The 24,185-nt window shown below is 35.2% G+C and overlaps 4 protein-coding genes and 1 long non-coding RNA gene across 6 annotated transcripts; 3 read left to right on the top strand and 2 right to left on the bottom strand.

Annotated features, from left to right (window-relative positions):
- The first annotated feature begins 1,724 nt into the window (after positions 1–1,724).
- On the top strand, positions 1,725–11,436 carry LOC149735255 (pyruvate carboxylase, mitochondrial-like). The gene is made up of 24 exons (XM_089878507.1): positions 1,725–2,155; positions 2,211–2,303; positions 2,622–2,825; positions 2,881–3,046; positions 3,610–3,755; positions 4,116–4,233; positions 4,365–4,564; positions 5,065–5,135; positions 5,202–5,364; positions 5,508–5,690; positions 5,910–5,999; positions 6,138–6,282; positions 6,391–6,621; positions 6,758–6,914; positions 7,024–7,267; positions 7,461–7,572; positions 8,887–9,024; positions 9,278–9,436; positions 9,490–9,575; positions 9,912–10,091; positions 10,153–10,299; positions 10,359–10,476; positions 10,531–10,658; positions 10,720–11,436. The coding sequence occupies exons 1-24, from the start codon at positions 2,069–2,071 to the stop codon at positions 10,966–10,968; spliced, it is 3,615 nt and encodes a 1,204-aa protein (XP_089734633.1). The 5' UTR covers positions 1,725–2,068; the 3' UTR covers positions 10,969–11,436.
- Positions 11,415–13,270, bottom strand: LOC149735254 (intraflagellar transport protein 22 homolog). Of its 2 annotated transcripts, XR_016385069.1 has the most exons (5): positions 13,011–13,270; positions 12,791–12,953; positions 12,346–12,518; positions 12,107–12,288; positions 11,415–12,043 (listed from the first exon to the last, which is right to left on the bottom strand). XR_016385069.1 is itself a non-coding variant. In XM_089878532.1 (4 exons), the coding sequence occupies exons 1-4, from the start codon at positions 13,086–13,088 to the stop codon at positions 12,166–12,168; spliced, it is 537 nt and encodes a 178-aa protein (XP_089734658.1). In that variant the 5' UTR covers positions 13,089–13,270; the 3' UTR covers positions 11,415–12,165. The 2 variants fall into 2 exon arrangements, 1 of the variants encoding a protein (XP_089734658.1); XM_089878532.1 differs by having other exon boundaries at positions 11,415–12,288.
- Positions 13,271–15,292: 2,022 nt separating this feature from the next.
- On the top strand, positions 15,293–17,084 carry LOC149735253 (cathepsin B-like). The gene is made up of 7 exons (XM_089878520.1): positions 15,293–15,487; positions 15,544–15,644; positions 15,697–15,790; positions 15,843–15,982; positions 16,096–16,226; positions 16,282–16,497; positions 16,557–17,084. Exons 1-7 carry the CDS (start codon positions 15,371–15,373, stop codon positions 16,760–16,762), a joined length of 1,005 nt encoding a protein of 334 aa, XP_089734646.1. The 5' UTR covers positions 15,293–15,370; the 3' UTR covers positions 16,763–17,084.
- A 240-nt stretch (positions 17,085–17,324) lies between these two features.
- Positions 17,325–21,092, bottom strand: LOC149735252 (uncharacterized). The gene is made up of 2 exons (XR_016385070.1): positions 18,833–21,092; positions 17,325–17,838 (listed from the first exon to the last, which is right to left on the bottom strand). It is a non-coding gene; the product is annotated as an uncharacterized LOC149735252 (long non-coding RNA).
- A 1,817-nt stretch (positions 21,093–22,909) lies between these two features.
- Positions 22,910–24,033, top strand: LOC149735251 (uncharacterized). Its single transcript, XM_089878525.1, has 5 exons — positions 22,910–23,081; positions 23,146–23,321; positions 23,389–23,553; positions 23,627–23,737; positions 23,797–24,033. The coding sequence occupies exons 1-5, from the start codon at positions 22,910–22,912 to the stop codon at positions 23,998–24,000; spliced, it is 828 nt and encodes a 275-aa protein (XP_089734651.1). The 3' UTR covers positions 24,001–24,033.
- Positions 24,034–24,185: the final 152 nt, after the last annotated feature.

The following is a 24,185-nucleotide window of genomic DNA, read 5'->3' as shown; positions in this document are numbered from 1 at the left end:
CTTTAAAGTGAAGCCCGCGCAGCCGGTGTTATTGTGTCGTAAGCGCAAAACGTCAAGACAATACCTTAATTTTGACCAATCATAGCGAGGGGTGTGTAGGGGGCGTTCACCTATTTGGCTCAAAAGTTTGTTGCTGCCAGGCATGTTATAAGTCGGCTAAAGCACTTTTGCAACTTAATTGTTTAGAACCGACCTACAGACTTTCTTATGTTGCCTTTGTCAGGTTAAATTATATTGGTGGATAACAGTTTGATGAGGGCTCCGATAAGGGAAAAGACGTTTCAACGGCGGTTTGATTTGGGCTTTATTAGCTGCTAACTAAGCTGTATCAAACTTATATTATACCTGGCAGCAACAGCACATATATAGCAGTTTAGCGATTTTGGAAACATCTATAAAATAATAAAAATAAAAGGCTTCAAATAAACTGAAGACAAAATAAAAACAACGTGTTTGACCTTTATAACGTGACGTGGCACATGATAAGTCATATTTGTTGGTTGAATTGCAATTTAAAGTATCCCAGTTTATTCAACTTAATGAACCCTCGATGTTAACATTCTGGTAAAGTTTCTGACTTTCTGCTATGCGGTTTTTGATGCTGTGTTGCCCAGGTTGAATTTAAAAAAAAATAAAATTTTAAGAACCAAGAAACATTTATAATAATATTGATAATAACAATTTGTTATCAGCTGGGTCAAAATACCTAAGGAACGAAGTTCCCCGTGTTTATAGTATTTAAAACACGTGACCACAACACACGCGTTTGGACTTTGTACCTTTGATAATAACCCAGACGATTCGACGATAATTTAAATCTGTAACTACAGAAGTTAATGAAACGTTTATATTTAAGTTAAAATACGTTTCTAAACTTACATAACTTTTAAAATGGAGTTCTTGAAATGGCTTGAGCAACTGCTGTTGTTGTTGTTGTTGTTCTTCGTATACGTTCAACTCATCACGTAGCCATGACGTCACTGCGTGCGTGTAAACACCGGAAAAGAATTGCTGCAGTCAGTTGTAAGTATCTGGGTAGAGACCAGAATGTTGCAAATTTAGTTTAGACTATACTTTAATATTAAATTTAAAAGTTGTAACAGAAGTGTTATAGTATTTTTTGTTCAGTAATAATACTTTATGTTAGGATAAATGACAATTTATCTCGCGTAAAGGAGCAACGACAGTCGTTTTAACACAGGTGTGCTGTTTATACACCTTGTGCGCACATACAGTTAACATGTATGTATCTTTGTCGGTAATTGTTGTATGTATGGTTGACAACTTTAATAACTAACTAGCCCGCACTGGGTTAAGAAAAATGGATGCTAGTGAAGAATCTCCCCCACCCACCTTATTTGCTAACCACTAACCCCTAGGTTGAGGGGTAAGGTGTTGATGGTTAGGGGGTTAGTGGTTATAGGGGTTAGTGGTTATAGGGGTTAGTGGTTAAAGGGGTTAGTGGTTAGCAAATAAGGTAAGGGGGGGAAGACTCTTCACTAGCACCGAAAAATGTATGCTCAATCGTTCACAGTGATACCAGCATCGCGGGTTGAACCTGGTATCTTTTGGTTATAGTGCGTGGGATCTAACCGCTGCAAGACATGTACTTTATTTTTATTACTTAGTCACAAGGAAGAGGATTTTATAGGATTTTTAAAAACTTAGCATCATCAAAGTTAAAAGCACTTCTTTTATTTTATATTTATATGTATGTATATATATATATATATATATATTTTTTTTTTTTTCTAATAAATTTACTGGCAGTTGATATAAAAAACTGTTTATTTTATTACCTATTTTGTAACATTTCCATGTTCATAATCAAAGGAGACTGCTGGGTTAGATGTTTGGTGTTGTTATCATTGTGTGTGCTATTTGGCAAAACACTTAATGGTCAATGACAACTCCAACTCAGTAGTCAGTAGTATATTTTCTCTCGTATGCAGGTTTTTTTCTTGTTTATAATACCTTTGTCAGGACTGGTTTTGTAAATCTAAAGTTAATTTCACAAAGGGTTAAAAACTAATAAAACAAAGCTTTGTTGTCTGTCATAAGACCAAGTATGCTTTCGTCAAAGTTAAATATTTCTTTGCGATCGGCAAAAAGAGCAAGTCATCTGCGTTCAGCGAACGGAGCCCCACAAATCATTGTAAGTTTTATTTTTCAAGTTTAAAAACCCTTTTTAATGTTAATTTTTATTTCAGACATGGAGATCTTATAAAACTTCATTTCCGGTTGGGATTATGCACCCCCGATCCCGATCCAACATGGAGTCCACAGTGAAACCAATAAATAAGGTTGACTTATTATAATATCATAGTGAGCATACAAACCAATACCGACCATTAGGTTATTCTTCATACCACAGCAAGTTTGTTATATTGGCGTTATTGTTATTGCAAAAAAAAAACAGTCTGAAAAAATTATTGTGAGATACATATATAATGAAAGCAGATTGCATAAGTATTGCAAGCGTTTTTATTTTTTAATGCATTTTTAAAGAACATTATTTTGTTCATTATTTTGTTCTTAGTATAGTGCTATACTAATATTGATGTATCTTGCTTTGAGAATAATATTTGCTTACTTTTATTCTCCTGTATTATTTATAAAAGGTTCTCGTGGCCAATCGTGGAGAAATCGCAATTCGGGTTTTTCGGGCTTGTACTGAGCTGGGAATTCGAACGGTTGCTGTTTATTCTGAGCAGGACACGCAACATATGCACCGACAGAAAGCTGATGAATCTTACTTGATTGGGAAAGGGCTAAAACCTGTTGATGCCTATCTACACATACCAGAAATAATTGCAACTGCTAAGGTTTTAATAATTTATTTTGCTTACAAGTACAGAAAACTTTAAACATATTTAACAGGATGTTGGTGTTGATGCTATTCACCCAGGCTATGGGTTTTTATCTGAACGATCAGATTTTGCCCATGCATGTGTACAAGCGGGGATTAAATTCATTGGACCCACGCCGGATGTTGTTCAACAAATGGGAGATAAAGTCGCTGCAAGAAAGATTGCTATTGCTGCAGGTACAGTTATTTAGTCATAAGAGACAGTGTGATACCATCACATCATCCACAATCTTTTTGCTAGTTAAATAATGCAAAAAATACCAACTTTTTGGTGATAACTGATAGGTTTAGCAATGCGTAACGATAATGGTATATCACTGGATTATTGCTTGTACAACAATAACATGTGTGATGTAATAAAACACAATTACAGCATAAACAAATTACATAAGCCTAAACAAAATTGCTTCAAATTTGATATATCATTTCTAAAATATAAAAAAACTACTTTCTTTAGTAGTTTTCAAAACTAGAATTGGTCAAAATTAAATAACACTTTTTCTTATGGGAAATTCCATGCATTGTCGCGTGGCTCAAATAATTTTATTTACTTCAGCATTTTTTAGCAGCTGTTTTGTTTTTTTGAAAGTTAGATGATACCTTTAGATTACATTTCGATTTGAGCATTTCTATCAACAGGCCTACACAAATTTTGATTTTTTGTTGGTGTCTACCCCTTGTGAATGAGACAAAAGTATGATTGAGACAAATAAATTATTCATACATTTGTGCGACTGCAGGTGTTCCAGTTGTGCCTGGTACTGATGAGCCGGTCACAACACTTGACGAAGCAAAATCATTTGTGCAAAAATATGGCTTCCCTGTCATATTCAAGGCAGCATATGGTGGTGGTGGGCGAGGCATGCGATTTGTTAATCAGATGTCCGTAAGTTAAAGCATGTATTGGTCACCGCTTTTACAGAATTTAAATTTCTATAACTAATTTAATTTGAAATAAAAGTAGGTTCCACACTGTGTAATCTTCAAAAAATGGCTGCTATCATCATTACAGAATGCTTTATCAAATCAGCAGTCACATTAACGTTTTTTTCTGTAACTTTTTTCAGTTTCTTGGAATTTTAAAGTTCCCCCTTTTTAGGTTTCAAGATCAAAACTTCTTTTTTTAAAAGTTTATTTAGAAATTTAAAATGATGTAGCCTATTTGCCGCATAAAGCTGTAGGCTACAGATTTAAATAGCCAGAATGTTAAAGCTTGCTGATTAAAATTGATTCTCATGTTTATCAGGAATTAGAAGACAATTTCAACCGGGCGGTTTCTGAGGCTGAAAAAGCCTTTGGAAATGGGTCCATGTTCATAGAGCGATATTTGGAAGGTCCACGCCATATTGAAGTTCAAATATTAGGTAACTTTATTGTTCTGTTATAATAATGTTTGCTTAAAGAGCCCGGCTCTTTTTTCTGTGAAAATGCAATATTTGGATTGTTTGTGTTACTTGTTTAATCATCTACTTTAAAAAAAAATATTTTATACAAGGTGATCAACTTGGCAATATGGTTCATCTTTACGAGCGTGATTGTTCAATTCAACGGAGATATCAAAAGGTTGTGGAACTTGCTCCAGCGTTCAATTTACCCATTGGTTTACGCCGCATACTCGCAGATGATGCTTTGAAAATTGCTAAACATGTCAATTATGAAAATGCTGGGACAGTTGAGTTCTTGCTAGATGCACAGGTTTGCTATTTCATTTTAGCTGTGTTTTATTTTATGTTTTTTATATAAAATATTCAGTTGTGGAGTTGCGTTTCAAAAATGTAACCTTTTATCATAGCTTGTTCGATAAAGACACTAAGTTCAAGGCTAGACACCGATACTAATCTACCATTATATATACATCTGCTTGGGCAAGCCACTTAACAACGAATTCCAGCCCAATGGACCCTTATGTATTGTCAATTTGTCATGCACCAACAAAATATAAAAATCCCCCTCAAAAACACTTACGTATGTGCTAACTAAACCTTAAACTGGGTCATTTTGTTATAATCAACATTGTTGAAATAAACCAAAGTGACAGGATCTTGCACAAGTTTAACAATCATTCATATGTCACAATGATTATTGTGATGAAGACGATTATAATGATTCATAGATAATGATGTATCTTATATTTACTGGTAACCCAATATAAGTCACAGGAAAAACTGTTTAAGATGGAATTGTATTGTTTGTAGGGTCGTCATTATTTTATTGAGGTGAATTCACGATTACAAGTGGAACACACGATAACAGAACAAATAACGGGGTATGTTGTTTGAAGGTGGTATATGCAAAAGCAACTCCATTGTTGTAATTAAATTGTATGAAACAGAGTGGATTTGGTTCAATCACAAATACGATTGGCTGAGGGATATACTTTACCTGATCTTGGGTTGACGCAGGAAAAGATTCAAGTTAATGGCTGTGCAATACAGTGCAGAGTTACAACTGAAGATCCTGCCCATGATTTTAGACCTGACACTGGAAGGATAGAGGTAGCAATAAATTAGGTGTTTTTGATAGGTGTGTGCTGCACTGTTGTTCAACATGTCACTTCTTTATCTTGGGAAGAACTTGTGCAGTAATCTGACCACTATGCAAGTTGTTTTAATATACCTACAGGCTCTGTGTGTTGCAGGTGTTCCGTAGTGGAGAGGGCATGGGCATTAGACTAGACAGTGCATCAGCTTTTGCAGGAGCTATTGTCTCTCCTTATTATGACTCGTTACTTGTAAAAGTGATTTCTCACGCTGGTGACATGCCGTCAGCTGCAAAGAAAATGCATCGTGCGTTGCGTGAATTCAGGATACGAGGTGTTAAGGTAAATACGATCAATAATAAACTCAAAATGGGATTTATTACATTACTATTTTGTTATAATACACACAATATTGTTTTGGAGCATAATATTAATCTAAAATTGTTTTTGATGCAAATATATTTTGTGTACAATGGATTTAAGATTTCCGGGCACCTGCGTTATAACTATGTTACTAATATTTTTTGTGGATTATACATGTAATAATTTCAATTATCGTAGACAAACATCCCATTCTTACTCAATGTGATTCAAGATGAAACATTCTTACATGGAACCATCACAACTCAGTTCATTGACAACAACCCACAGGTGAGATGTCATCAATAAGTTGATTTCTCTGAAATATCTTTATTGGCAATTATTTCATTCCAAGTAAAAATAATGCTTACAAGTTTGCAAACTTTAATTTATGTAGCTTAGTTCGTTCTATATTTATTGTTTATTTAGTTATTTAAAATGCAACCAAGTCAAAATCGTGCTGGTCGACTTATGCGTTACTTGGCACAAGTTATGGTGAACGGACCCTCCACACCACTACCAACATCAAACATACCTCCTTACAATGAACCACAACTACCTGAACTTCCTGCAGGTTTGTCATTGGAGCAAACTGTGCACATGATTATTTATTGTGTTTTGTTATGGGTCTTGCCCAAGAAATAGATCACATACAGATACAGCAATATATGTTTGTTGTCAGGTTCGTCATCAAACTATCCTCGAGGTTGGAGGAACGTGCTGCTAGAAGACGGTCCAGAGGAATTTGCCAAAAGTATCCGCCAACACAAAGGATTGTTGTTGACAGACACGACGATGAGGGACGCTCATCAATCACTTCTTGCCACTAGAGTGCGCACCTACGATCTTGCAAGAATCGCCCCGTTTGTTTCACAACAGTTGAACGGTTTATTTTCATTGGAGAACTGGGGAGGTATTTAAGATTATACCTATATGATACAGATTGTTGTGAAGTCCATCATTTAGAAACATCTGTATTATAACGACCGTCCTGTTAAAGAAAAAATTAGTTACGCTTTGTTATTTAGTGTGATATCCTTTTTTAATAGGTGCAACATTTGATGTTGCTTTACGGTTTCTACATGAATGTCCATGGGAAAGATTACGTACACTGCGTCAACTTATTCCGAATATTCCATTTCAAATGTTACTGCGTGGAGCCAATGGTGTTGGCTATACAACATATCCAGATAATGTTGTTAAGAAGTATGTACAAAAATATATCATAAATAGAGATGAGCAATGTTTTGCAATATTTGTTTAATTAATGTGAATCATTGTATTACTACATGCTTACATATGATGCAACTTGCAGGTTTTGTGAGTTGGCTGTTGCAAATGGAATGGACATATTTCGTATCTTTGACTCCATGAATTATGTGCCTAACATGAAACTTGGTATGGAAGCTGTTGCTGAAGCTGGTGGGGTTGTCGAAGCTGCTATCTCGTATACTGGTGATGTTTCTGACTCATCAAGGTTAACAAAATATGATCTCAGTTATTACATCGGTCTTGCTGATGAACTTGTGGAGATTGGAGCTCATATCTTATGCATTAAGGTTTGTTTTATAATTGATATCATTATGCACATTTTCTTTAATTGAAAACAGTCTTCTTGTTTTGATAAAATATGTCATTAAGTTACACCATGGGTTACCATGCACTTGCTATAATAAAAAATATAAAGATGGTGCAACAGAAAACAAAATCCATTCCGCTAAGTAAATTGTGACCTGTATCCACATTATACAGGATATGGCCGGTTTGTTGAAACCGCAGGCTGCCAAGATTCTTATATCTGAGTTACGTGAGAGACATCCTGATCTTCCCCTTCACGTGCATACTCATGACACATCTGGAGCAGGTAAGACTGTATGATTAATTAGGTCGCATTCCTAACAACATATAGATGAATCGACTATATATCGAATAATCTCGATTTAGCCACTGATACATCAACCTTAACTTCTTTAATTTGTTGGCTATCGGTTGTTATGTTACTAACAAATTAGTAAGCTTTGCACTTGAATCGTTCTATGTGATAATACATGATTAAAATACTTGGGGTATATATTTAAAAAGTCCATGCAAGGATATTTTTCTACCTCAAACTATTATTACACTATTTTTGCCACCAACACAAAAAACCTTAGTATTTTAAAATGAGTTGCCATATTCGTGGGGTGTTTTTTATTTAAAGTTGTCTCTGGCGCTACTGCCTTGTTATCTATAGAAACAATATATCATCTAGTATGATAATTTTCCACTGTTTCGTTGCAGTCATGCAGCAATATGTGAGAATATAGCAGTAGCGTACTGCAATCCAAAAATACTAGATATTAAACAAATTATAAACTAACTGACATCTCAACAAACTTGACTAATCGTGTTTAGAAAATAATGTGCGTAAGTTGTGATATTCGCAATAGTTGTATCAGTGGGAGATTCTGTTTAGTACACATGACTTTATCATTGAACATACAACATACACACATTTCAAAACGTTTTTTTAATTTGACACTAGTAAACTTATATCTACTTTGTACGAGAGCAGTATTTCCTGGTCTATATAACTGTTGAGCACATAAGTGGTCATATAGATCCTTTTCAAGGTTGTTTGACCTGGTTTATGAAACTGTTTTGATAATCTTGGTAGATGTATTTACTTCTTTTAACAGGTATTGGTACCATGTAACAACACTTCCAATATATTGTTCATATAGACATATTTGACATTATAAATAAATTACTGTATGATATTTAGCAATTAAATGTTAGAAAACCCCCATAGTTTGATTTTTTTGATAGTTCTGAATTCTAATCTTCTTGGAAAATATATATTTACTATTGTAGTGGGACACTCAGTGTTATTTATTCTGCTTGGTTTACTAATTTAATAACTTATCAACTTATCAAGATAATGTTATGTAACTGAAAACTGATGTCAAATCTTTTTTAGCGCAAGGGCTCATACTTAACCAGTGTTATCGGTTTTGCCCACTATTCAACATATACATGTGTTGTACTGGGCACGTCTAGCACCTATATGTATGTATATTTCTGGCAACGTGGCAAGTTACCGATTAAGAAAATCTTTGTATTGACAGATTTAGAATTAAATAGAAAAGTAAAAGTATAAAACAATGGTTGAAGTTGAATAACGTAGCTGTGCCTACAGGTGTTGCTTCAATGTTGGCTGCAGCAGAGGCAGGTGCTGATATCATTGATGGAGCGATTGATTCAATGTCAGGAATGACATCACAACCCAGTATAGGTGCTCTAGTGACATCATGTGAGCGAACTCACCTAGACACAGGTGTGTGACCCAAGCATTGACACAAAAAGTTACCAATTGCTGGGCTGCTATTTGCTTTGTTAAAGATGTGTGACTGCTGATTCACAATTATATTGACTGTCATTGTAAAATGAAAAATGATTTGATGATGTCAATTCTTTTATTTATGACGTTTATAAAAGTTGTTTAAAACAGATTTGTTGAGTGAATAATGCTTTGCTTTCCTTTTTTTTAAGTTCTCAAATAAAACAAATAACAAATTAACTATCAACAGGAATCCAATTGTCAAACTTGTCTAAATATAACGAATATTGGGAGCAAGTACGACATCTGTATGCACCGTTTGAATGCACAGTTACCATGAAATCTGGTGATTCGAGTGTGTATAAGCATGAGATACCTGGAGGGCAGTACACCAACTTACATTTTCAAGGTATAATAATATAAATACGAAATTGGTAAATTAATTTCTCCCTGTGGTTATAGCTCACGCGATGGGTCTAGGAAGTCAGTTTTCCAAAATAAAGGAAAGATATATTGAAGCAAATCGTTTGTTTGGTGATTTAATCAAGGTCAGTATTCACCCTTACCAATAATTTTCATGATTTCTTTACGATATTATACAATCCATTCAAACCCTTGGTACAATGGTTAAAGACTATGTTTTCACCATTGTGGCCGTGTGGGTCATCGGGCAAAACACTTAATGGTAATTGCTGCCCAGTGGTCACTAATGTGTTTTCCAAATTGTCAGTCAAACAGAACATATGTAGTAACTTGTAAGCAGGCACGAGGAGTATGAAATAGACTTAATACAACACCCATGTTATAATGACTGGCGTTGTATGGATATAAATAACTGCCAATAATTTTGCCAAACAAAAAGATCAAGGTTTTTCCTACTTCAGGTTACCCCATCCTCGAAGGTAGTTGGCGACATGGCACAGTTCATGGTTCAGAATAATTTATCAGCTGATGATGTGATGGAAAGAGCTGATGAGTTATCATTACCACAATCTGTCATTGATATGATGAAAGGGTTAATTGGTTACCCACCTGGGGGTTTTCCTGAACCACTAAGAAGCAAAGTGATTATTAGATAAAGTTGAAAGCATTTCTAAATATTTTACTTCTGTTTTGTATTTAAAGATTTTACGAGGGGAATCCCCAATTGAGGGAAGGCCTGGAGAGTCTTTGCCTGCATTGGATTTTAAATCCTTAAAAGATGAAATGATTGAAGAACATGGTTCGTTTGTCACCGATGAGGACGTTATGAGTGCAGCTATGTATCCAAAGGTATGTGGAATATTTGCCTTAACTAAATTTCTTTAACTAATTTAACATTTTTTTGTCAGGTGACAAATGATTATCTTCACCATTATGCTGAGTTTGGACCTGTTGATAAACTAGACACACCTCGCTTCCTAATTGGACCAAAAATTGCGGATGAGTTTAAAGTAACATTGGAACCAGGTGACGTTTATTAATATAAGGTGAATGATTTGTGCTTATGAAAACAATTATCAGGAAAAACACTTCATATCAAACCATTGGCGGTCGGGGATTTGAAACCAGAAACTGGGGAACGCGAAGTCTTTATGGAGCTTAATGGCCAACTAAGGACGGTTGCTGTTAAAGATAATGAAGCCATGAAAGTATGTACATGAAATAATATTGTGGATTAGATAATTAGGGGATGATGCAATGCTTTTGTAGGAAATGAATTTTCATCCAAAAGCACGAGTTGGTGTAAAAGGCTCCATTGGTTGTCCGATGCCTGGAGATATACTGGAGGTCAAAGTTCAAGTTGGTGATAAGGTCACTAAAGGTCAACCGCTGTTGGTGGTCAGTGCTATGAAAATGGAAATGGTTGTTGCTGCAACCATGGACGGTGTGATTAAGCAAGTGGAGGTTACCAAGGGCATGCATGTAGAAGGAGATGACCTTCTGGTAGAAATGGAATAAAAACATTATTTTAATGAGCTGCTATTTTGTGCAATGTAGAAATGTATTGATTATTTGGTGTTACAAAACGTTTGCACATGCAGTAACATACTACATCAGTGGTGTCCAAACATTTTTAGGTATTTGGCTTGACTCGAGTCGCACCCGGAGCGTTAAACATGACCGTTTTAACTCAAAACCGACCAGCCATTACAAGAATTACACTTGTTGGCAACATTTCTGGCCTTACAGTTTCAAAGCATAAAATAGTGTTTTATTTTATTTTTGTTGTTTAGTAGCGCATAACATAGAAAAAGTTTTTACTGTTGGGTTGCTATGCTAACCCTTTCATTAATATGATTTGGTGGTGACAGGCTGACTGCTGTTGTGCATTTAGCATATTTTTATATTTACTTATATTCTGGGCTGCTTAAATAATGCTTGCACAATTATTACAACCACTGCTGTTTAATAAAGAGATGCAACGGATTTTTTTTATTTAGATTAAACCTTTGTCTAGCATAGAATTTATTACAAAGCAACTTAAATCCAAACGTATAATTTCACAAAACAGTGAAACTGCAACAATGATTAAAGGGTTTAATAATAAAAAAATTATTTCTTCACTAATCACTAAGTAGATAAAAATATTTAGTACAATAACTTGATAACATGGGAAAGCGCAATAATTTGCAATGTAATCAACTGTAGTTTGGTTTATCAGAATATAACTTATCTAATATCCTATAGAATAGAAATGTAAATGGGATTTTAGCACTTTAAAAGAACATACCAACAAAAAATCAAAATTTGTGTACCGATAGAAATGCTCAAATGTAAACAACGGATCAGCTCCCGAAAAAAATAGCAAAACATATTTGTAATTAAGTAAAAAAATGGAACTCATAGACTCTATTATGTTTTAGTTTTTTGATTGTATGAAGTTTTATACTTACTGTTGCTCAAACACCACTTTTCTTGTATTTTTTATAAAGTTGTTTATTTTACTTTTGATGATACTTTTATTGCATTTGAATATTGCATTTGAACATCACCAAATACAAATTTTCGTTTTTCATTGGTATGCCCCTTTAACCTACACAGTTTAAATTTTAAGAGTAAGTTAAAAGTTTGTTACTTGAGCTTAATGTATCCTTACCAAGTTCAAGTTTTCAGCCCAGATTAAAAATGAACAATGTAGTTACAGATAACCACACATCAATTTATTATATCAAGTTCTTCTCTTTCTTGTGATGCAGATAATTTATTAAAAACTTTCTTTAAAAAATCTTTAAAGTTGTCCATAACTTCTCCTGGGTGTTTTTCCAAGTTAACTTCATACTATTAATTATCAAAACAATTATTTTTTGTTCTAAATTAAATCATTATAAATCTTACATTTAATACAGATGGTAGTGGAGAGGTTACTGTAGTTGATTCTCTTCCTTTACTGTTAGCAAACAACATGCATTGCATCTCTTTTAATCCGTTACTTGTGATGAAATAATTGAATAAAGTCTCTACGGCCGGGCTTGGCTCTTTGATGAGCGGGTCATAGACAATGATCACCCCTAATATAGTATGAATGCAACTTGCTTTATTCTGGCATGGCCGGAAAACAGGTCATCGTAACACGCTTGTTCTGTTTGATACACATACTAGTTTGGAACAATTACAGTTAAGTATCTTCCAAAGACACGTACGCACACAACGGTAAGAGCCACAAGCTTTTAACCCATAACGTATGGATAAGAGGCGGGTGGGTTAACCACCGTCCATGATGTCGGTAAATATTAAAAATAAAACCTACAATATTGGTTAATAAAGCAATAAATAAAAATACCATCTGCTTGAGAAGCCATTGCAGGCCAGCATGTTTCAAAGCTTTCACTTCCGCTGCAGTCCCATAACTCGACATCGACATTCAGGCTATTGCCGAGTGATGTTTCAAACTCAAGAATTCTCACCCCAATCGTTGGACGATATTTACTGTTCAAAATATCAGTCTGCAACAAGAAAAGATGTTCAATAAGATACTACGTAACGAAACAACAATTTCAAACCTGATCTGATAAAAAATTTGCTACCACAGATTTCCCGACGCCGCATGGTCCTACTAATAAAATTTTGGCTTTTGACATCTTGCAACTATTTACAATTCCGTCTCAGGAATTTCAAACTTAGCGTTAGCAACCCCAAGGTGATCCTAGAATACAGATATTACAGCGGCCATTTTCGATACCTTCCACTGGTGCCACTATAACCTAAAATTTGGGCAATGTAGTACCCCAGCGGTACCGATTCTAAAACAAAAATTAAAATTCAAAAAATATTAATTTTGAATACTAATGTTCATCATGAAAACATATTTATAGATTTTTCTCCCGATAGGCCTACACAGCTTTAAATATGTTATAGCGCTTCGTAATAACATAGCCTAAACATGAAAAAAATGAAACATAATCTTTTTTTCTACTAAAAAAATAAAACATAATTTTTTTTCTTTAAAAAAAGTGCGTGTAAGTCCATGTCACGACAAGATATTTACGATTATTTGATAGTTTTTCAGACTACTGTCGAAATTAAGGTTTAGCAGTTGATTTGATATGTAACGATGGTATAACTTTAATTTGTTCTAAATTCACTGAAGTCTTTAAATTGTATAGAATCGCATGATTGTACCGCGCCATATGCTGTGGTAGCCTACCAACCATTGTGTTTATGTTTTAATTGCTACGCCCTGTCGCAATTTCCGTGTGTGAGTATGTAAGAAAATGCCTTATCTTCGTCTTGCGTTTACTTCTCCGCTTTGTTATTAAATTGCGTTTACTTCTCCGCTTTGTTATTAAAGTCAAACAACTGTTGAGCTGGGTTTTAGTCATTATGTTACGTTAGACCAGTGGTTCCCAACCTATGGGTAATTACCCACATGTGGGTAATTTCAGGATAGCAGATGGGTAATCAGCTGAACCAGAATATGTAGAATTATAGATGTAACGAACTTCTGGCTAGATTTACGTTACTGCTAGTTAAACATACGCCCACCAACGTAACTGTTACATCACAAGCTGTATTGTGATGTCATCCATTATCGTAAGGTAAGAAATACAAACTTGCGGCAATACATTACGTCACAAGCGGCATTGTGATGCAATCCATTATCGTGACCTATGTATTGCTTAAAGGGCCTAAACAGACCCCACGTCACTTTTATTTTTTATGGTAAATTCATAAAGCGACTGTTTTATTGATTCCAAAAATACTTTGCTTATTAAAATTGGTCCAGTATAGGCGTAGATATTCGTCCTCAAACAGTGATCTCTAGCGCTATCCTTTTTTTACTACGAGCTTCGTGATTGTGACGTAGGAAAGTACTGGTCACGTGACTGATTCATTCGTAAAAGCGAAACCTGCGTTTTTTTTTGTTCTTTTTTGCGTTTTTTTTGTTCTCTCGTTTTTCGCCAAAAACACTGCCTCTCGCCTTTCTCGGTGTTTCTGAATGAGAGCGGCCACGCTTCAACAATTTTGTGACGTGATTTGTCACGTGAGTAGTACACTTCTCAATTTTTTCGCCACGCAACTTTCAAATCAGTTTTATGAATTTCACGTTGTTTGAGCTGGAATATCTTTGGTTATACAGAACCGATTAAAACAAGTAAGGTGTCGTTGGAATTAAAAAAAACACACTCTATCTATTAAAGCGATGTACATTCGAGTGTGTTTAGTCCCTTTAATCCCAACCCTCGATGTTACATTACTTCACAATCGTCATTGTGATGGAAACAAAGATCGTAGGATATTGCGCAAGCCCCACGCTTGCAAGTTTGAAGAGAGTTAGTGTTGAGACGAGCAAGCTATATTTTGTCGAATAGATCTTTCAGTTTAACTTGTTGTAGGAAGAATGAAGTGTGACAAGAAAACCCATAAATCCTGTTCAGACTGAGGATGACAGTTTTTAAAATTAGATTTTGGGTAATGTGACTTTGATCTGGACAGAAATGGGTAATAAGAGAAAAAAGGTTGGGAACCCCTGCGTTAGATAAAGTTCGGGATCGAGTGCGAGAGGAGACCAATCTCATTAGACCATTCCCAACAATTTTGGGGTTGGGAATGGTCTAATGCCATTTTACCGTTTTTACGTACAGATAGATCTCCGAACAGTCCTTGCAATTGTAATTGATTCTGTTGAGCCACCAGTTATAGCCAGGGTGTTATCCGCTGTTTTCATTCATGTCAATCCCCCTAATTTACGTGCTCAAAATGCCAAATGTATTTAGTGGGATATCTATTGTTAAACAAACATTCGTGATACAGTCTTGTGACTTTGTTTATGATGTCACGAGTGCACGAACATAACAAAGCAAAGTTGCAGCGTTCGCTCAGTTTGCTTTTACTGATTGATAATACTTTTTCAGTTCTTAACATGAAGCTTTTAGTTCTTTTAAGTGCATTTGTTTTATCTGAATGTTACGTTATTTCCAAAGAAGACAATTTCAATGCAATTGTCAAAACTGTAAATAAAGCAAATACAACTTGGAAGGTAACTACATTCCGTACGGAACTAATTCGACCCAAAAATCTTTAATTTATTTATAGGCTTCCCTAAACTTTGATCCAACTTATTATGTTCCTGAAGATCTGAAATTGTTATGTGGGGTAAAGGAAGATAAGCATGGATATTCCAAACTTGAAACCAGGTAATATCATGTTTTATATTTAAAGTAAATGGTATTAACTTGATTTTTGTAGCTACCACAATTTGGAAGGAATTAAAATTCCAAACCAGTTTGATTCAAGAAAGCAGTGGCCCCATTGTCCCTCTATATCTTATATACGAGATCAGGTAAATATTTATAGTATTGGATTAAATCAGAGAAACTAACCGCATAATGCAGGGCTCATGTGGTTCATGTTGGGCATTTGGAGCAGTTGAAGCAATGTCAGATCGTTATTGTATTCGTAGTAATGGAAAAATTCAAGTTGAAATATCTGCAGAGGATTTATTGAGTTGTTGTGGTTTTGAGTGTGGTGATGGGTATGTATTTTATCAAATAAAAACCAAACCCTCTTATTGTTACAGTGGGATCAGAAAGGCACAAATTAAATCCCTCTCTAACCCTAAATACAGCATTAACATATTGTTATTAGATGTAATGGGGGATTTCCTGGAAGTGCTTGGAAATACTGGAACAGTGACGGTTTAGTTACTGGTGGTTTATATGGAAGTAAGACAGGCTGTTTGCCGTACCAGATCAAACCATGTGAACATCATGTCCCTGGTATGCCTTGTTAATGGCTGTTATTTTTTTGTTTTGTTTAATTGTGGTGGTTTAGGTGATCGGCCAAAGTGTTCAGAAGGTGGAGGCACTCCCAGCTGTGTTTCAAAATGTAAAGGCAACACAACTATCCATTATAACCAGGATAAACATTATGGCCTCTCATCTTATGCGGTGGGGTCTGATCCAACTCAGATCCAAACAGAGATAATGACACATGGACCAGTAGAAGGGGCATTTACTGTATATGCTGACTTTCCTACTTATAAATCTGGTAACTTTTTTAATAGTTTGGCTTTACATTTAATATTGTAATATATATGGTGATTTCAGGTGTTTACAAACATGTAACTGGTGGTGTTCTTGGTGGACATGCGATTAGAATACTTGGATGGGGCAGTGAGAATGGTGTAGCATACTGGTTGGTTGCTAACAGCTGGAACACTGACTGGGGAGACAAAGGATATTTTAAAATTTTAAGAGGATCCGATGAATGTGGGATTGAATCATCAGTGGTGGCTGGAATTCCTCAAATATGATCAAAGAGATTAACTATACAAAATTATTTGTAAATTCCTTAAATATATGAACTTTGCATTTATAGTTACCAATATAAAACAATTTTGTATACATGATCACTGATTTACATTTATTCCTGTAACATTTTCAATACGAATGACAACATACAATAAAATAATATTAAATATATGTAAGCTTCAATGATCACCACACCCATCCCATCAAATTTGCATTTATAGTTACCAATATAAACAATTTTGTATACATGATCACTGATTTACATTTATTCCTGTAACATTTTCAATACGAATGACAACATACAATAAAATAATATTAAATATATGTGAGCTTTAATAATCACCACACCCATCCCATCAAATATATTTCGCCTCTTGTTAATGTTGGACCCATCAGTGGGTTAAGTTGTGACATGTAAGTTATGAACCAATGTAACCAGCAGCACACGGCAGTTAATACAATCATGGTTTGATAAACTCCACGATTTGGACCTTTGGGAAGTATAAAAGGTCCCACTCCTCCAATTAGCGCCCAGATCAATGTAACAATACCAATTGTTATCCATGCACCGATCATTCTGGAAAGGTGGTATATATTTAAAACTCAGTTTTGTTAAATAGTAAAACTTAAAATCTGGATGATATAACCGTAGAGGCTACATGAAAATTTTCATATTTACAATCAAGTGCACATCTCATTAAAGCTAACATGAGAAGCAATGAATTTCATCATACACAACACAATGAGACCACATACCTATTATTTTACAAAGCACAAAACCTAAATTTATTAAAATGTTAAACCTTTTCTTGACTATTTTAAAGTATTAATCATGGTTTTTGGACAAATTCCATGAATAGGCAAGATGTACAGACTAACCTTCAACTATGTGTTTGGCGATTGCTATAATATTGGCTATTGCATAAAATAATTTTAAAAAAGTAGCCAAAAGATTATGGACACAGTACAAGACAGCTTGACTTGCGCCTCAATATTTCTCGTGCATTTTTAAAGTTAATTTTCAAAACTAACCCTGAAGTTTTTTTCCAAACCAAATAATATAGCGGCTACCGGCTATCTATGAGAACAGTTTGAGATCAAGGAATTTTTAGAGGTCATCAGACATCAGTAATACCACCAAGTGGTCAGTGTTTCCAGTTTGAATTGTTGAATTAAAACATAAATTATAAACCTTTTTTTTGTAATAATCCATATATACAAGAAAAACTACATTAACAATTCTAAACTATTTTTGACCATTATTATATGAATTCTAGATCTTGCAACAGTGTAATTCACAAAATGCGTCATTTTGTATAGTCTTTATAAAACAGTGTTTCACTAGTCCATAATTCAAGTAATCCCATGACTGTGTTTAATAGTTTTGTTTACTTAAACAGAAATGTTAATCATGCTCATTGTTAAAAGTATTAAATGGTATTAATGAGACAAACTATTTAACCAAATTTATATACATATTTTTTATTTTAAACTATATATATATAATAAAATAAAATCATACTTTTGTACACAAAGATTAGGCGAAATTAAATTGATCACATTTGTGTTTAACTGTGTCATAAATAAAGTTACTTAAGTTAGTTAAACCAGTTGCTTCACAGCCTGCAAATAATTTCAAGTTTGTTTGCCACTGGTCTAAGTACCAAGCAAATATCATGGAGACGTAAGAAACATTTTGGAACCGTTTCGGAAATTTTACTGGTCACCAGCGACAATATTACAGTTAAACTCCCCACAAAATTTTATAAATGAACTCTGCACCCTCTAGAGAAAAAGCTTGCGTGTTAAGCCTTTTGCCTTATATTATTCGGAAGTGTATTAATTGGTTATAATAAGACAAATAACCTGTATTTAAACAAAATCACACTTTTGTTCACAACTCTGTAAAAATTGGGCGTAGAAATAAATTTTAGGTATTGTTAGATTAGTATTTATCATTTATGTAAAGAATAATTCAATAACACTCATTATGACATGCCTGACTTCAATTTAAAATTTGGCAAAAGTTTAATTCACAAATTTGGCACAAATAAGTTAAGTAAAACACCAACCTTTTCTTTAAATAGACAACACAGAAGTAACCAGAGCTCCACAGGTTCGCCAAACTGCAATCCAAAATGAAACAACAAATGGCCTTGGCAGTTTTATACACAGAATAAATGAAATAGAAACTCTTTTGTGTCCTACCTCCGCAGTTTACTTTTTCGCGTTGTCTTCTACGGTGTAAAGCTCAGTGCCTACAGCCTATGATTAGCCCTTGTGAAAGAAATATGGACCAGTAATTATGGTTAAAAACAGCCCTGTTACCTTTAAATGCAGGATAATAAGTTTGTGTTGTTTCTTACTAGAATTAACAAAAAGATAATGAGCAAAAGGCACAAAAACAAAACTGTAGGGTGTAACAAGAAGGACTAACGAGGAACAAGCTGTCACGCTTACTAAATCAAGAACACAGAAGTAAGAAAAAAGAGTGGAATGCGCAACTACCCAAGCTGTGATACATTCTTTTTTCTATTCGCGTGACCGCCAACTCCGTCCCCATTTTCCTTGGTCTCCATTGTAAAAGATAGGCGCACAGTGATTTTAGATGTTTATTTAAAAAACTACACCAACTATTTCAGGTTATAAGGCTAATTTGGTAATTTGGTAACACCTACAGTTTAACGCTTGTTTAGGAAATTTTATTGATTATTAGATTAAATTAAAAACGTTCAAACAAACGAATTGTTGGAAATATATATATATATGTACATATGGAAATAGGTATGTTTCTTTATACATTTAACTTAAGTAAAATAAACGAGGAAAAAATACATAAAACGCCTTGGATCCTATTGACTGCAATAGTAAACGGAAACCCGCGAAAGAGAGAGAGTGTATCACTTCTCTCATTTACCGACATTGGAGATGCGCGTTCTACTCTTTTTTATTTCTGTGGTTAAGAACCATAGGCAATGGCATTTCTATGGCTCTGACTAAATTCATGTGATTCATGGATATCGAGTTTGTGTTTTTATTTGTTTGTAATATTGCTCGAGTTGCAATACTGCTACACAGTTTTAGGGGTCTTTACAACCATATAACACAGTGCAAAGTGGAAAAAAAATTAGTGCTTTTTTTGTATTTATCAAGTCGGGTACGAGAAATAAACGTAACAGGTCAGGTAATGGTACTATACCCGATGTTGTGATATATTCACTCCGAATGATAGCCTATATTTGTACCGGGCGCTATTGCGCATGCGCCAAGACGCTACTGCTCATGCGAAGTAAGTCGGAACAAATACAATGACCTCCCGGTCCAAATTTATTGCGACTCCATAAAGCAATTAGATTGATAGGGTTAGCTCGATGCAGAGTCGTAGAACGGTATTTCTCTGCCTCTGGTCTGGATCAAGGGATTTAAAGCCATAGAGATACCGAGTATAGTCAGTATTCCAACCTATTGTTACGTAAAAGACAAATTGAACGCCAATTTGAGCACAAAATAATACAGTAGGTATACGAAAAAGGCACGTTTCCGGTAATTTAAAGGGAAACTTGGACTTACAAATAAATTTAAATGTTGAAAAGTCTAAAAAATATGCGTAATTTGTTATTTTTGTATCGAAAAAAGTTGAAAAAAACAAATAACACGGTTAATTTGTAAAAGTGAATATGTATAGTTTAAACCACGATATCTCAAAAGGGGTTACTGCGCTAAACTTCTAAAATATATAACAATATATATATACTGATGATCTGGTGCTACGAAAACGTAACCAACAAAAATCCAGTCCAACCACTAGTAGTAATAGAGAAATATATTTCGCCTAAAGGGCATCATCAGTCTCTGCAAAAGGAAGCGTATAAAAATATAGCAAAGTAATGAAATGGAGAAAACCAAGGAACACAAACACCTGCATCTACGAACATTAAAAACAACAGAACGGGAGAGGCACGCTGGACAAACAGAGGAAAGCAGAAAGGTGTAAGCTAGGTGTAAAAGGCGACAAGGAAGCGAGATAACGAAGGAGCGTGCGTCGGATAAAATAATAAGGCGAAACAGCAAGTAAAATAAACAAGATGGAAAGTAAAACGAGACCAAAAGCGAAAAACAACCAAAAGCGAAAAACAAAAGGCAAAATAGTGGAAAACTATTTGATACGAGGTAGTATCATCTTCTTGATATTAATGTTGGCCAAAATTTTGTGGTACCACTTGTCCTCGCAAACATCTAGCAGATTCGCCGGTGGCTGTTCCACGAACGTGACATTATAGCATTCTGCTATCGGCGGTTTTCTAACGAATATGTTAGGGTGCTTGTACACATAATGATATACGTGGCCACATGCTACGGCATATACGTGGCCACTTGCAAATTTTGCGACAGTCAGTATGTAGGCCAAACCAAGAATAAATTCTCTACCCGCTGGACGGCGCATAGGAGCGTGTGGAGATCGTTTGATGCTACCGAGGTCAATGACGGGACGGCACTCCTTCATCATTATGTGTACAAGCACCCTAACATATTCGTTAGAAAACCGCCGATAGCAGAATGCTATAATGTCACGTTCGTGGAACAGCCACCGGCGAATCTGCTAGATATTTGCGAGGACATGTGGTACCACAAAATTTTGGCCAACATTAATATCAAGAAGATGATACTACTTCGTATCAAATAGTTTTCCACTATTTTGCCTTTTGTTTTTCGCTTTTGGTCGCGTTTTACTTTCCATCTTGTTTATTTTACTTGCCGTTTCGCCTTATTATTTTATCCGACGCACGCTCCTTCGTTATCTCGCTTCCTTGTCGCCTTTTACACCTAGCTTACACCTTTCTGCTTTCCTCTGTTTGTCCAGCGTGCCTCTCCCGTTCTGTTGTTTTTAATGTTCGTAGATGCAGGTGTTTGTGTTCCTTGGTTTTCTCCATTCCATTACTTTGCTATATTTTTATACGCTTCTTTTGCAGAGACTGACGATGCCCTTTAGGCGAAATATATTTCTCTATTAATACTAGTGGTTAGACTTGATTTTTGTTGTTTACGTTTTCGTAGCACCAGATCAGTACTGTATTTCACTATACTAGAATCGTTCAACTATATGTACATCAGATCAGGGTCAGATTCGCGGAATTTATTACAAGTCAATATATATACACATAACATTTTTATGCACCCTGTGTAAAGTTTGTCGTGCACTCTTGTATACCCTTTTGTACTGATGCACCCCAGGCCAACGTCTCTAGGCATATTCTGCACACCGGTTGAGGAGCACTGCTGTAGCGATTATAAAAGTCACATTTTACTTAACGTATATACTAACACTTTTCTCAAACAGGATGCCCTGCATACCATACTTTTCTTGTCCATTGTAAAATTACCTGAAAAAATAGGCTTTTGGGTGGTAATTTATTAGCTTCAATCTTTAAGCTAATCTTCTTTAGGACCGACTCCCCACATTGTACGGGTTGAATGTTATTTATTTAATTTTATACATTGTATCTGCTGTAGGGTTTAACAGTCACGCATTTTATTTATTCATTTATTCGTTCTTTTGGCAGTATGTGCTTCAGTGTTCTATCTTCCCCACACTGGTAAATATGACGGTTTGGGGTGATGCCACGAGTTAATAATATTTTAATTTTATTAAATAACAACAATTAAAAAAATGTATGAAACACACACAAAACTGCGGCAGTGTGTAACATGCTACCTTTAGTACGTTATTGTATGAAGAATTGGTAATGTTCGGACGACGATGGTTATTGTTACAGTGTCAACAGAAATATTGTATCTTAAAAATGCAGATTTATAATACCTTAGACTAGAGGCAATTAGAATAAAATGTATTGCCGCATTATCGTGTTCGTTCAATACTTACAACAACAGCAACCGCCTTCGTCGCACACTTTGTTGGACCGTGAGAATAGCTGTCGCCCAAAATGGAAAGTTTGACATATATTAGTAAGTAATAATACTTTTAATGCCTATATTAATGCATTTTACATACAGCTGATCGCAAAGAGCGAAAAAAGGGTGAGTAAAACTATGCTTATTATAAACGTTCACATTCATTAGAGCTGTGCTTTCTTGTGTTGTCTACCTCGATGAAAAAGGAGCGAATCAGCACGACTTTGTTTGTGTTCCGCATGAGTGAACTCCGTCCGCTTTGCTTTTCTTACATTCAACCAAATACTCTACCAGCTGGTAGCTTGTCGGTTGATGATAGTTTAGTTACGATGAAAGTTATATGTGCTGGAGCGCCGAAAACCGGAACTAAATCAATTGCCCAAGCTTTACGTTTGTTAGGATATGACACAGGTTTGTTTAGTTGTATGTATAGCGCTACAAATATACTTACAGCATATCTGATTGATTTGTTTAGTCTATGACGTAGAAGAAGCAACCGAATTCGCATTCGAAGAATGGGAAAACATTTTCTTTAATAAGGTGCAAACGTTTAATGATGTTATGAAAACATATTGTAAAGTAGATGCTGTGGTGGACGTCCCGCATTCACTCTTTTTTGATGAATTTCTAAAGAAATGGCCTGACGCGAAGGTTAGTTATACGTCACAGCCATGATGAATGCATTTTAAAATCGTAACGACACGTTTTATCCACGTAGGTGATATTAATGTTACGCAACAATGAGGAAGATTGGTTTAAAAGTTTCGAAGGGATGGTAAATCGTGCGTCAAAAGAACATGGTCACGTGGTTTGGTTTACACCGCTTTCTGCTGCCCTCAGACGGATGTTAAAATGGCAGGAGAAACTCTTTTTGATTGCGTTTGTATGTCGGTTTTATGTTATATTCTACTTAAAAACCTTCCATATTAAGTAATCACCCTACAAATAACTTAAAGGGTGGATTTGAACCACATTCAATAGTTTGGAAGTCGTGGTATCGTCGGCACAACGCATATGTTCGAGAAACAGTGCCATCCAATCAATTGCTCGAGTATAAAGTTACTGAGGTTGGTTATTTGTTGTTTGAAAGTCTGCTTCATTTTCGCCATTTTATTTCGTTTTTTAGGGTTGGAAGCCTCTGTGTGAATTTTTGAACAGGGACATTCCGGATGAAGAATTTCCGTTTGAAAACAAAGCGGGAATCCCACGAAATATAGCAACAAAGATGATGGAAGACACCTGGATTGCAAAGCGAGTGAAATATGAAATAAAACGAAGCATGATAATTCTTTCGCTAGTTGTCGCTGTGGGATTGTATTGTTTCTTTTAAAATTAACAAAAATATAAATCGTTAATAATTTAAGTCCTCATTTGTTTAAAATATAACGTAAAAAAGATCCACGCTTCATTGCAAACTTTGACGTCACTTGTACGGTTCAAATACGACGCTTCGTGGTGCTGCGTTTGAATGAGATCGACCTCAGTTATATTGGCTTGGATTGGTTGAAAGCAGGT

This window comes from Ciona robusta, chromosome 5 (assembly GCF_009617815.1).
Source record: "Ciona robusta chromosome 5, ASM961781v2".
In the NCBI taxonomy this organism is placed as follows: domain Eukaryota; kingdom Metazoa; phylum Chordata; class Ascidiacea; order Phlebobranchia; family Cionidae; genus Ciona; species Ciona robusta.
This window is presented reverse-complemented; position numbering and strand designations above follow the sequence as displayed.

Bases quoted from the DNA above. Each gene is read 5' to 3' on its own strand.
- LOC149735255 (XM_089878507.1), top strand. From the start codon at position 2,069: ATGCTTTCGTCAAAGTTAAATATTTCTTTGCGATCGGCAAAAAGAGCA. The intron at 7,268-7,460 runs GTTTGTTTTATA...CACATTATACAG, and splicing joins CTCATATCTTATGCATTAAG to GATATGGCCGGTTTGTTGAA. The intron at 9,437-9,489 runs GTATAATAATAT...CTGTGGTTATAG, and splicing joins CACCAACTTACATTTTCAAG to CTCACGCGATGGGTCTAGGA.
- LOC149735254 (XM_089878532.1), bottom strand. From the start codon at position 13,088: ATGTCAAAAGCCAAAATTTTATTAGTAGGACCATGCGGCGTCGGGAAA. The intron at 12,954-13,010 runs GTTTGAAATTGT...TTCTTGTTGCAG, and splicing joins CAAATTTTTTATCAGATCAG to ACTGATATTTTGAACAGTAA. The intron at 12,519-12,790 runs GTATTTTTATTT...ATACTATATTAG, and splicing joins AATGGCTTCTCAAGCAGATG to GGGTGATCATTGTCTATGAC.
- LOC149735253 (XM_089878520.1), top strand. From the start codon at position 15,371: ATGAAGCTTTTAGTTCTTTTAAGTGCATTTGTTTTATCTGAATGTTAC. The intron at 15,983-16,095 runs GTATGTATTTTA...TATTGTTATTAG, and splicing joins GGTTTTGAGTGTGGTGATGG to ATGTAATGGGGGATTTCCTG. The intron at 16,227-16,281 runs GTATGCCTTGTT...GTGGTGGTTTAG, and splicing joins ATGTGAACATCATGTCCCTG to GTGATCGGCCAAAGTGTTCA.
- LOC149735251 (XM_089878525.1), top strand. From the start codon at position 22,910: ATGAGTGAACTCCGTCCGCTTTGCTTTTCTTACATTCAACCAAATACT. The intron at 23,322-23,388 runs GTTAGTTATACG...TTATCCACGTAG, and splicing joins AGAAATGGCCTGACGCGAAG to GTGATATTAATGTTACGCAA. The intron at 23,554-23,626 runs GTATGTCGGTTT...AATAACTTAAAG, and splicing joins AACTCTTTTTGATTGCGTTT to GGTGGATTTGAACCACATTC.